The sequence below is a fragment of the Tamandua tetradactyla genome, chromosome 2, assembly GCF_023851605.1.
Source record: "Tamandua tetradactyla isolate mTamTet1 chromosome 2, mTamTet1.pri, whole genome shotgun sequence".
Lineage (NCBI taxonomy): Eukaryota > Metazoa > Chordata > Mammalia > Pilosa > Myrmecophagidae > Tamandua > Tamandua tetradactyla.
Window position 1 is genome coordinate 136,154,278 of NC_135328.1, and position 12,997 is coordinate 136,167,274.

Consider the following 12,997-nt stretch of genomic DNA (forward strand, 5'->3'; position numbering starts at 1 on the left):
GGCACAAAGACACAAATATTGATCAATGGAATTGAATTTAGAGTTCAGAAATAGACCCTCAGATCTATGGTCAATTAATTTTTGACAAGGCCCCCAAATCCACTCAACTTGGACAGAATAATCTCTTTAGTAAATAAGGCTGGGAGAACTGGTATCCATACCTAAAGGAAGGAAAGTGGACCCCAAATTCACACCCTATACAAAAATTAACTCAAAGAGGATCAAAGACTTAAATATAAGAGCCAGTTTATAGGTCAGAAGCATCTTCAAGACCTATTGATAGGAGGTAGCTTCTTGGACTTTTTTTTTTTTTTTTTTTTTTTAACATGGGCAGGTACCAGGAACCGAACCTGGGTCTCTGACATGGCAGGCAAGAACTCTGTCCCTGAGCCACCATGGCCTACCCATTTCTTGGACTTTAAACTCAAAGTATAAGCAACAAAAAGAAACACAGATAAATGGGAACTCCTCAAGATTGAATACTTTGATCCTGTGCTTCAAAGGATTTTGTCAAAAAAGGTAAAGAGACAGCCAACTCAAAGGGAGAGAGCATTTGGAAATCATATATCTGATAAGGGTTTGATACCCAGTATTTATAAAGAAATCCTATACCTCAACAACGTAAGGACAATCAACCCAATTATAAAATGGGAAAAAGATACTGTGGTAGTTAGATTCAGTCGTCAACTTGGCCAGGTGAAGGCACCTAGTTCTGTTGCTGTGGACTTGAGCCAATGGTACATGAACCTCATCTGTTGCTGATTACATCTGCAGTCAGATAGGAGGCGTGCCTGCTGCAATGAATGATGTTTGACACAATTGGCTGGTGCTTATATGAGAAAGCACAACATAGCGCAGCTCAGCATACCTCATCTCAGAACTTGCAGCTCAGGCCAGTTCTTTGGAGGTGCAGAAAGAAATCACCCCAAGGAAAGTTTATGGAACCCAGAGGCCTGGAGAGAAGGCCAGCAGAGATTACCCTGAGCCTTCCCACGTAAGAAAGAACCTCAGATAAAAGTTAGCTGCTTTTCCTCTGAAGAACTAACAAAATAAATCCCCTTTAATTAAAAGCCAATCCGTCTCTGTTGTGTTGCATTCCGGCAGCTAGCAAACTAGAACAGATATGAATAGACAATTTTTCAAAGAGGAAATACCGATGACTAAGAAGCACATTAAAATATGTTTATCTTCATTAGCTATTAGGGAACTACAAATCAAAACTGCAATGAGATATCATCTCACACCTATAAGAACGGCCACTATTAAACAAACAGGAAACTACCAACATTGGAGAGGATGGAAGAGCACTTATTCACTGCTGGTGGGAATGTAAAATGGTAAAGCCTGCAAAAGACAGTTTTGTCTTCAGAAACCTAAATGCTGAGTTGCCCTAGGACCTAGCATTCCACTAATCAGTATATACCAGAAAATCTGAAAGCAGTGACATGAACAGACATTTGCACGCCAATGTACACAGAAGCAATATTCACAATTGCCAAAAGTTGGAAACAATCCAAGTGTTCATCAACAGGTAAGCAGATAAACAAAATGTGGTATAGACATATGTTTCATTTTGCTAAAGCTGCTAGAATGCAATATACCAGAAAAAAGGGAATTTATTAAGTTGCAAGTTTACAGTTCCAAGGCCATAGAAATGTCCAAACTAAAGCATCCAAATAAAGATACCTAACTCCAAAGGAAGGGTCGCTTCCTTTTGGGGTTTCTCTCTCAGCCTGAAAGGCACATAGTGACATTTGCTAGCTTTTTCTACTGGTTTCTCCTTCAAGGGACTTCCAAGGGGGCATTTTCTTTCTGCATCTCCAAAGGTCTCTGGTGTGGGCTCTTTCAGTACTAAAGCTTTTTCCAAAATGGTTCCCTCTTAAAGGACTCCGATAAGCAATCCCACCTTGAATAGGCAGAGACACATCTCCATGGAAACCTAATCAAACCACCTAGTCAAAAGGTACCACCTATAACTGGGTGGGCCATATCTCCATAGAAATAATCATAAAGACCCACCCAGCAATACTGAATGAGGAGTAAAGGACACGGCCTTTCTGGGGTACAAAACAGTTTCAAACCAGCACAAAATACAATGTAATATTATATAAAAATAAGAAGGAATGAGGTCCTAAAGTATGCTACAATATGGATGAAGCTTAAGGACATAATGCTCAGTGAAATAAACCAGACACAAAAGGTCAGATATTGTATGATTTCACTAATATGAACCACCTAGAAAACATAAACTCAGAGTCTTAAAATGCAGAATATAGGGGACCTAGAGACAGACAGAAGCCAGAGAAGGGAAAGTGGTTACTTGCTACGTATAGAATTGTTATTGATACTGAACTTAAATGTTTGGGAATGGACAGAGGTGATGGAAGTTTGCAATTGAGATTGTGTATTGCCATTTTGAAGGGGAATCTGATTGGAAGGGGTTGTTTGAAGTAATGTATCTCACCAATCAGCACTACAAATTTAAACAAATTCTTGCATGTACTACTACTAATGTATGACACTTTTACAGAGAGTTAATAATCAAGTGGTATATGGGGGAAAATTACCCATTGCAAGGTATGGACTATATTTAATAGTAATACCTTAACAGTATCACACCAATACTAAAGGGGGGATAAAGGATAAGGAATGTTTGAGGTTTTCTTTTGTGTGTGTGTATTTCTGTTATGTTTCTCTTTGAAGTTAAAACTGAGTCATGATGATTGCACAACTAAGTGAGGATAATATGAGACATGGACTGTATGTTTTGGATAGAATATATGATGGGTGAATATATCTCAATAAAACCTACAGATTCAGTAAATAAATAGAGAGATACAAGTGATTGAGAAGATATGGTGAAGTACACCTAACCTGTGTGGGTAGGAAAGCAGAATAGTACTGCCCCTCTGTAGGGCAATGCAGCAGATCCACAGGAGGCTAAATACAGGATCACCATATGATCATGCCAACCTGTTAATAGGAATATACTCAGAAGAACTGTAAATAGGAACAAGAATAAACGTTTTCACACTGATATTTATGGCAGAATTATTCACAGTAGTCAATGGATGGAGGTGGCTGAAGGATCCATTCACTGATAAGTGAAAGGGAGAACTGTGCTGGATACATATGATGGAATGTGGGGCTACAGAAAGGAATGAAGTCATGAGGCATGCAATGTGGTGAATGCACCTTGAAGACATTATGTTGAGTGAAATAAGCCAGAAAATTAGGGCTCAGATTGTAAGCTCTTACAGCAGTCACAATGATTCCTGAGTTTTATTATATTTCTAAATTCTGAGATGTTTTGCACTATGTTTATAACCTGATAGTCCCTAGAATTTTGGGTTCCTGTGTGAAACCTATGACTCAAGAGTTAAGAGTTCTGCAGCTCTGAAAGTCAGCATTACTCCATACAGCAACCATTAAAGAAGCTGAAAAAGATGTCAGGCTTCAGAGATATGAAGGTCACTGATCTGGTTAGGAGTAAGGTAAATCAGAATGCAGGATAAAGGAAGATACTGTATTTTAAAACTTCAAATTCTGTGTGAGACCAAAGGAAGAGCTGTTTATCTTGTTCAAAATTCAAATTTTCTGTAGCATACTATCTACTTTAAGCTATCTGGCAAGTTTATTTAAACAACCTAATTACATGGAGCCTAGGATAGGCAATGAAACCTTGTTATTCTGTATACACCCTGATATATTCCAGATATTTGGGGAAGAAAATAAAAAAGTATTTGCAAAGTCTCTTGAGGGACTGGAGAAAAAATATGGAACTATTAAAGTTCTTCACCTGGATAATTCCTGATATTCTCTCAAGCCTAAAAGACTCCTAATTTAATAACCCAAGCCCCCAATATTGAGGTTTGGCCTTATGAAACTTATTTCTATAATGGAAAAGCTAAGCCTACTTATAATTATGCCTGAAAGAATCAACCCCAGAGAGCATCTTTTGTTGCTTAGATGTGGCCCCTGTCTCACGTTATTTCGTTTTACTTAACTTAAACTTTACTTAACTTTACTTAACTTTACTTAACTTAAAACTTAAAACTACAGTTTTACTTAACTGTGCAAATGAACTCATGACCCTTCTTCCTAGGTGAAATGATTTCCAGGGGTGTAAGTCTCCCTGACAAAGTAGCACATGACTGCCAGGGATGAGCCTGACCCTGACATCATCGAATTGACAATGCCTTCTTGATGAAAAGGGGGAAATAAATGAAACAAAATTCGGTTTCAGTGGCTAAGAGATTTGAAATACAATTGAAAGGTCATTCTGGAGGTTATATAATGTTATGCAATTTCAGCTAGATATTGCAACTTGCGATGGTATGCCAAGCAACAACCAACAGTATTCTTGAAAACCCTAAAGAATACACTGGGCTCTTTCTAAGATTCTATAAAAGTTTTGCCTATTAAGTTTATTTTTCAGAAACTTCAGTAACTTCTAGATTGTTCCTCTGCCAGATAAGCCTTGAAACCAGTGTCTCCAAGAACATCAACCAGAGTCTCTAAGAAAATCAACCAGCTTCATTCCTCTATGCAATGATGTTGACACCCCTTGTCAGTATGAAGAAGTCAGAAGAGTCATTGCCCAAATATCCCTGAAAAAGGAGGTTGTGATCAGAAAAAGACACAAAGGCTTCTAGGGTTTGGCAATACTGTACCCTTGACAGGTGTTTGCTCTATAGCTGTTTGTTAACTGTACTTTGAAATTTGCTCTATAAATACTTCCTAAACTGTACTTTGAAATTTATCACTTTTCTGCATATATCTAATATTTCACACTAAAAAACTGTTTTAAAAAAATAAGGAAGAATTTAAAATATTCACAGATAAAGAGAATTCGTCAACAATAGACCTGCTCCTGCCCTACAAGAATTACTAAAAGGTGTTCTGCAGATTGAAAGGAAAAGACAGGAAAGAGTGGTTTGGAGTAGTATAAAGAAATGAAGATGTTCAGTAAAATTAGCTTAAAGGGTAAATGTAAAACCAGATAGTATTGTATCCTCAATATAACTCAACTATTTAATTCCTGTAAAATTCAGAATATAATTAAGAATTATATTATAATTAAGAATGGAAAAAAGCATATTTCCTGATAATGGACATGCAAACAGGAAGAGAAAATGTGGGACAAAAACAACATAACTTGGGGAAAGAGAGGGATACAGTAGCAGAGAATGTCTACGCTACTGAAGTTAAACTGGTATCTTTTCAACTTAGTAGGTTATAGATGTGGCCTGTATAATTCAAACCCCAAGGTAACAAAAGGAAAGTATTTTAAAAATATACAGAAATATAAATGTTAAAAAGATCAGTCAGACATATCACAAAGATCAACTATTTAGAAAAGGAGGTTGTAATGAAGGAAAGAGATATAAGTAAAAGATATGAGATATAAAAACCAAAGGACAAAATGGCTGAAGTAAGCATTGCATTTACAGTAATGACACTGAATGTTAATGGATTCAACTCCTCCCAAAAAAGACAGAGATTGGCAGAAAGGACCAAAAAAAAGTACAATTCAATTATATGTTGTAAACAAGAGACTCACCTTAGAGCCAAGGACACCAGTAGGTTGAAAGTAAAAGGATGCAAGAACATATTCTATGCATAGAGAAACCCAAAAAAAGCTACAATAGCTATACTAATATTGCACAAAATAGACCAAGTCAAAAACTGTTATAAGAGCCAAAAAGGACACTATATATTCATAAAAGGGTAAATCCACCAAGAAGAAATAAATAATTTATGCACCAAACCAGTGCTCCAAAATATGTGAGGCAAACAATGGCAAAACTGAAGGGAGAAATAAACACCTCTACAATAATATTTGGAGACTTCGATACACCATTTTCATCAATAGACAGAATATCTAGACAGAAGATCATGAAACAGACAACATGAATAATATGATAAATGAATTAGACCCAACAGACATATACAGAACATAGGACCCCAAAACAAAAGTACAGACCTTCTCAAGTGCACATGGATCTTCCTCCAGGAAAGACCACATGGTGGGTCACAAAACAAGTCTCAATAAATTTTTTAAAAGTTGAAAGTATACAAAGCAACTTCTCTGACCATAACAAAATGAAGCTGGAAATCATAACAGGCAGAAAATTAGAAAATCCACAAATAAATGGAAGTTAAATAACACACTCTTAATCAATCATTGGGTCAAGGAAGAAATTACATGGGAAATCAGTAAATATCTTGAGTTGAATGTAAATGAGAACACAACATATCAAATCTTATAGAATACAGCAAAAGCAATACTGAGAGGGAAATTTATAGTCCTAAGTGCCTACATTAAAATAGATGAAACAGCTAAAATCAAAGACATAATTGCACATTTAGAGGAACTAGAAAAAGACAAGCAATCCACCCCAAAGTGAGCTGAAGCAAAACGATAAGGAAGATTAAAGAAAAAAATCAATGAAATTGAGAATAAAAAACAAAAGATGGTATTAATAAAATGAAAAGTTGGTTCTTTGAAAAGGTCAATAAAATTGACAAAGCCTTAGCTAAACTGACAAAGCAAAAGAAAGAAGAAGCAACTAAATAAAATCAGAAATGATAGGGGGCAATACCACTGGACTCAGAAGAATTAAAAGGATCATAAGAGGATACTATGACAACCGTATCCCAACAAATTATACAACCTAGATGAACTGTACAAATTTCTAGAAACACATCAATAACCTACACTGACTCTAGAAGAAACAGAAGAACCTCAGCAGACCAATTACAAGGAAAAAGACTGAATCACTCATCAAAAACCTCCCAATAAAGAAAAGCCCAGGATCAGATGAATTCTACCAAACATTCCAAGAAGAATTAATAGCAATCCTGCTTAAACTCTTCAAAAAACTTGAAGAGGACTGAACACTACCTAATTCATTCTATCAAATCAACATCACCCTAATATCAAAGTCAGATAAAGATACCACAAGAAAATTACAAAACAATTTCTCTTAGGAATATGAAGGCAAAAATCCTCAACAAAATACTTGCAAATCAAATCCAACAGCACAATAGAAGAATTAAACACCATAATAAAGTGGGTTTTATCCCAGATATGCAAGAGTGGTTCAACATCAGATCAGTTAATGTAATATTCCACATTAGCAAATCAAAAGGAAAAAAACACGTCATCTTGATTGATGCAGAGAAGGCATTTGACAAAATACAGTATGCTATCTTGAAAAAAACATTTAGAAAAAGAGGAATAGAAGGAAACTTTCTCAACATGATAACAGGGACATGTGAAAAACCCACAGCTATCAGGCTACTCAACGGTGAAAGACTAAAAGCTTTCTTCTAAGATCTGGAACAAGTCCAAGATGCCCTCTGTCAACCTTGGCATTCATAATGTACTGGAAGTTCTAGCCTGAGCAGCTAATTAAGGAAAAGAAATAAAAGGCATCTAAACTGGAAATGAAGAAGTTAAACTTTCACTATTTGCAGATGACATGATTCTATATATAAAAAGTCCTGAAAAATCTACCACAAGCTACTAGTGCTAATAAAAGAGTTCAGCAAAGTAGCTAATTAGAAAACAAGAAAAAGACATGAAGATACATTTCACAGAAGAGGCTATACAGATGGCAATAAGCACACGAAAAGAAACTCAGTATCATTAGTTATTAGGGAAAGGCAAATTAAAACCACAATGATCTGTCTCTCTTTTGGAATGTCTAAAATAAAAAATAGACACAATAGCAAATGTGAGCAAGATGAAGAAAGAGAAACTAGATCACTCATATATTGCTGGTTATAATGTAAAAAGGCATAGCTACTCTGGAAAACAGTTTGGTATTTTCTTTGAACACTAAACAGATAACTACCACATGACCCAAGAATTGTGCTCCTGGGCATTTATTCCAGAGAAATTATATCTTACGTTTCCATAGTAACCTGTGAATGAAGGATCATAGCAGCTTTCTGTTTAATAGCCCCAATCTGGAAACAACTCATATGTTCCTCAATGGGTAAATGGTTAATTAAACTGTGGTACATCCTTACCATGGAAAACTATTTAGCAATAAAAAGCTATGAACTATTGATACAACTGATACATGCAAAAACCTGGATGAAGCTGCAGAGTGATATGCTAAATGAAAAGAGCAAATTCAATGGTTACATACTATATGATTCCATTTACATAACATTATTAAAATGACAAAATTATAGAAATGGAGAACAGATTAGTGGTTGCCAGAGATTAAGGAGGGTATGAGGTAAGAGGGGAGTGGGTGTAGCTACAAATGGCAACATGAGGGATTCTGTGTTAATGGAAATGTTCTGTAATCTGACTATATCAATGCTGGTCTATCCTGGTTATGATAGTATACTACAGTTTTCAAAGATATTAATTACCATTGGGAAACTGGCTAAAGAGCACATAGGATCTCTGTGTATTATTTCTTACAACTGCATGTCAACCTACAATTACATCAAGATTAAAACAAAAAAAAATCCTGGGTTATCTGTCTTCTGTCTTGATTAATTACTCCTCTTTTGGAAGCAAAAATTTAGATCAGATGAATAATGGAACACATCAAGATTCTCAGCATTATGATTTCTTCATGATACAGAATGTTATACGGGAAATACTGTAAATTTTTTAAATAAATAAAGATAGGTTAAATTGAACCATGAAGGCAACTGAATGCAACTTTCCAATCACTGAGTTAAAATTATACCTGCTTGCACACTACATTTTAAAAATATGACTTCCAAAAAAAAGAAAAGACTTCCTTTTGAAATTTTTAAATATATAGGATAATATTACCTGCTCTTCTCTGTCTTGATTCTTTTAACATTTATTTTCCAGGTAACAAATGATTTATTAATTCTGAAAGGAAAAACACACTTCTTATATTCTAGACTAATAAAGCATGCATTTATACATAACACATTTAATAATATAAAAATTCTCTAGAATACTGCATTGATTCTTAATTATCCAAAGTAAATACCAAAAAGCTATATAATTTTTTCCCAATTGTCAACAGAATATAGACCAAAAGTTATTATAATTCTCATAGATGCATAATTCATTTAGCTGCAACATTCTAATAAGTATAAAAACAATGAGTATATTATTTTCCTCATAATTTACTGGCTTATGATTTTCAAATGAAGCATGTCAAGAAGGGTCAAGATTCAATTTTCAGTGAAAATGAAAAGATACACTGGTAATATATGTCATCTTGATATTTTATACTTAAGATTAAAAAACACAGATGTCCTTGTAATTTTAAAAACAGAAAAATAAAATCAAGAAATGTACTATGAGAACCTACTTGAGGAGGACTGAAAAGTTTCCCCGGTGATTATTCATGACCTATAACCTTCATACATGAAATAGATGTGTTCAGCTGTCTCTGTAAATCCTTCTAAACTTTTGCTATGCACTTCTTTGACTAGACTACTGCCATAGTATAATCCAACTCAGTACCTTTCCCATCATAAAGAAAACCACCACCCTTAAGTAAACACTGAGATGTGATACTTGTGTGCACAGTAAGATTCATTATGTAGCTAGAAATAGCCAGTGAGGAATGGGGAATGGTGGAGACATTGGAAGTTTCTAATATGGCATTATCATATTAGAAAAATGAGTTGTCCAAGTTCCAAGTAGGCTTCAAAAACTTAATAAATGAAAAGTATTTAGAGCAGAAAGAACACTGAGGATTTATTACAGAGCAAGAATAACAGGAGAGAGCCCTGTGACTGACCATTTCAAGCAGATATACTAAATAGAACCTTGGATAATACCATAAATTAGTCATTCAAAATGAAAACCATATCCAGCCTCACTAATAATGCCTAAATTATAAGTATGAAACTAGTATATATTCTTTTTTTATTAATTAAAAAAAGAAAAGAAATTAACACATTTAGAAATCATTCCATTCTACATATGCACTCAGTAATTCTTAGTATCATCACATAGATGCATGATCATCATTTCCTAGCACATTTGCATCGATTTAGGAAAAGAACTAGCAAAACAGCAGAAAAAGATATAGAATGTCAATATAGAGAAGAAAATTAAAATAATAATAATAATAAAATATATATATATAAAGAAAAAAACAAAAACAAAAGATACAAACAAACAAACAAACAAAAAAACTATAGTTCAGGTGCAGCTTCATTCAGTGTTTTAACATAGTTACATTACAATTAGGTATTATTGTGCTGTCCATTTTTGAGTTTTTGTATCTAGTTCTGTTGCACAGTCTGTATCCCTTCAGCTTCAATTACCCATTATCTTACCCTGTTTCTAACTCCTGCTGGTCTCTGTTACCAATGATATATTCCAAGTTGATTCTCAAATGTCGGTTCACATCAGTGGGACCATACAGTATTTGTCCTTTAGTTTTTGGCTAGACTCACTCAGCATAATGTTCTCTAGGTCCATCCATGTTATTACATGCTTCATAAGTTTAGTCTGTCTTAAAGCTGCATAATATTCCATCGTAGGTACACACCACAGTTCGCTTAGCCACTCGTCCATCGATGGACACTTTGGCCGTCTCCATCTCTTTGCAACAGTAAACAATGCTGCTATAAACACTGGTGTGCAAATGTCCATCTGTGTCTTTGCCCTTAAGTCCTTTGAGTAGATACCTAGCAGTGGTATTGCTGGGTCGTAATCCATTCTGCCAGTCTATGTCTTTTGATTGGGGAATTCAGTCCATTAACTTTTAGTGTTATTACTGTTTGGATAACATTTTCCTCTACCATTTTGGCTTTTGTATTATATATATCATATGTGATTTTCCTTCTTTCTACACTTTACTCCATACCTCTCTCTTCTGTCTTTTCGTATCTGACTCTAGTGCTCCCTTTAGTATTTCTTGCAGAGCTGGTCTCTTGGTCACAAATTCTCTCAGTGACTTTTTGTCTATAAATGTTTTAATTTCTCCTTCATTTTTGAAGGACAATTTTGCTGGATATAGGAGTATTGGTTGGCAGTTTTTCTCTTTTAGTATTTTAAATATATCATCCCACTGTCTTCTAGCTTCCATGGTTTCTGCTGAGAAATCTACACATAGTCTTATTGGGTTTCCCTTGTATGTGACAGATTGTTTTTCTCTTGCTGCTTTCAAGACTCTCTTTCTCTTTGACCTCTGACATTCTAACTAGTAAGTGTCTTGGAGAACGCCTATTTGGGTCTATTCTCTTTGGGGTGCGCTGCACTTCTTGGATCTGTAATTTTAGGTCTTCCATAAGAGTTGGGAAATTTTCAGTGATAATTTCTTCCATTAGTTTTTCTCCTCCTTTTCCCTTCTCTTCTCCTTCTGGGACACCCACAACACGTATATTTGTGCGCTTCATATTGTCATTCAGTTCCCTGATCCCCTGCTTAAGTTTTTCCATTCTTTTCCCTATAGTTTCTGTTTCTTTTTGGGATTCAGATGTTCCACCCTCCAGTTCACTAATTGTAGCTTCTGTCTCTTTAAATCTACCATTGTAGGTATCCATTGTTTTTTCCATCTTTTCTACTTTGTCCTTCACTCCCACAAGTTCTGTGATTGGTTTTTTCAGATTTTCTATTTCTTCTTTTTGTTCAGCCCATGTCTTCTTCATGTCCTCCCTCAATTTATTGATTTGGTTTTTGAAGAGGTTTTCCATTTCTGTTCGTATATTCAGCATTAGTTGTCTCAGCTCCTGTATCTCATTTGAACTATTGGTTTGTTCCTTTGACTGGGCCATATCTTCAATTTTCCAAGCGTCATCCATTATTTTCTGCTGGTGTCTGGGCATTTGATCAGATTTCCCTGGGTGTGGGACCCGGCTGGTTGAAAGGTTTTTCTGTGAAATCTCTGGGCTCTGTTTTTCTTTTCCTGCCCAGTAGGTGGCGCTCATGGCGCTCGTCTGTCTGCAGGTCCCACCAGTAAAAGATGCTGTGGCTCCTTTAATTTGCCAATATGAATCTCACAGTCAGCCCGGGAAACCGCGCGTGGAGGGGGGGGTCGCCGGCCACCGCGGCTTGGGGGAGTGCCGGTCCAAATTGCCCAGCTGGCCCGAGATGCCAAGCGTGGCGGGAGAGCCCCGCTATCCAACGTTCCCAGTCGGACCAGGAAGCCACATGTGTGGAAGGGACCCGATCGCCAGCCGCCCCAGTCTGGGAAAGGGCGCGCCCCTCAGGTATCTCACCGCAGCGGATTCTCCCTGCCCGTTCAGCTGTTCCAGAATGGGGTACGCTGTCTTTTTGGTCTCTGTCATGGCTCCGGGAGCTGTTTCGTATTGTTTCTGTTTCTTTAGTTGCTTTTCTGGAGGAGGAACTAAGGCCCGCGCGTCTTACTAAGCCACCATCTTCTCCGGAAGTCCCTAGTATATATTCTTGAAAAGAAATTTCTCAGAACTGTTACTCAATCACCTACACTATATGTGACTTAGGTCCCAGACAAAAATACAGCCAGCTTTATTTCCCGCCGATCTCTTCAATGTTCCAGTCACACCACCCTTTCCACTGCTGAATATACACTAAATTCATTTCTAGCTCAGAACTTTTGAACTTGCTTAGAACTAACCTTCCTCAAATCTTCACAGAACTGGTTCCTTTTCATCATTAGCTCTCTGCTCAAATACCATACCTCTTACCTACCTAAGCAAACATTTTTGTTTTATTTTCCTGTTTTATTATCTTTCTGGCCCTTATCAGTATCTGAAATTATCTTGTTATTTACTTATTTATTAACTATCTCCTTCTATTAAAATGTAAGTTCTAAAAAAATAGAAACATAATATATGTTTTTATGGGTCTATCACCACCGCCTATGGAACAGAATAGGTACAAAATAAATTTTTTGTTCATTAAATAACTTCTCTGCCACAAGATCAAGCACTGCTCTTACAGAAAAGATCATCAGGTCCATGGTTATTTAAGCAATTTATAATATGAAATAAAACAATTTAAAATATGATTTATCTCTTTTCCTAAACCCTAGCAGATAGCACCAGA

General features: G+C 36.0%; 1 protein-coding gene across 1 annotated transcript in view; it reads right to left on the reverse strand.

Annotated features, from left to right (window-relative positions):
• DNAH14 (dynein axonemal heavy chain 14) overlaps nucleotides 1-12,997 on the reverse strand; it is a gene marked incomplete at its 5' end in the record, with an annotated part of 509,245 nt that overhangs the window by 444,824 nt on the left and 51,424 nt on the right. The window contains one exon of the mRNA XM_077129892.1: nucleotides 8,810-8,872. Within this exon, the coding sequence (XP_076986007.1) occupies nucleotides 8,810-8,872 (63 nt within the window). The remainder of the gene's footprint in view (nucleotides 1-8,809; nucleotides 8,873-12,997) is intronic.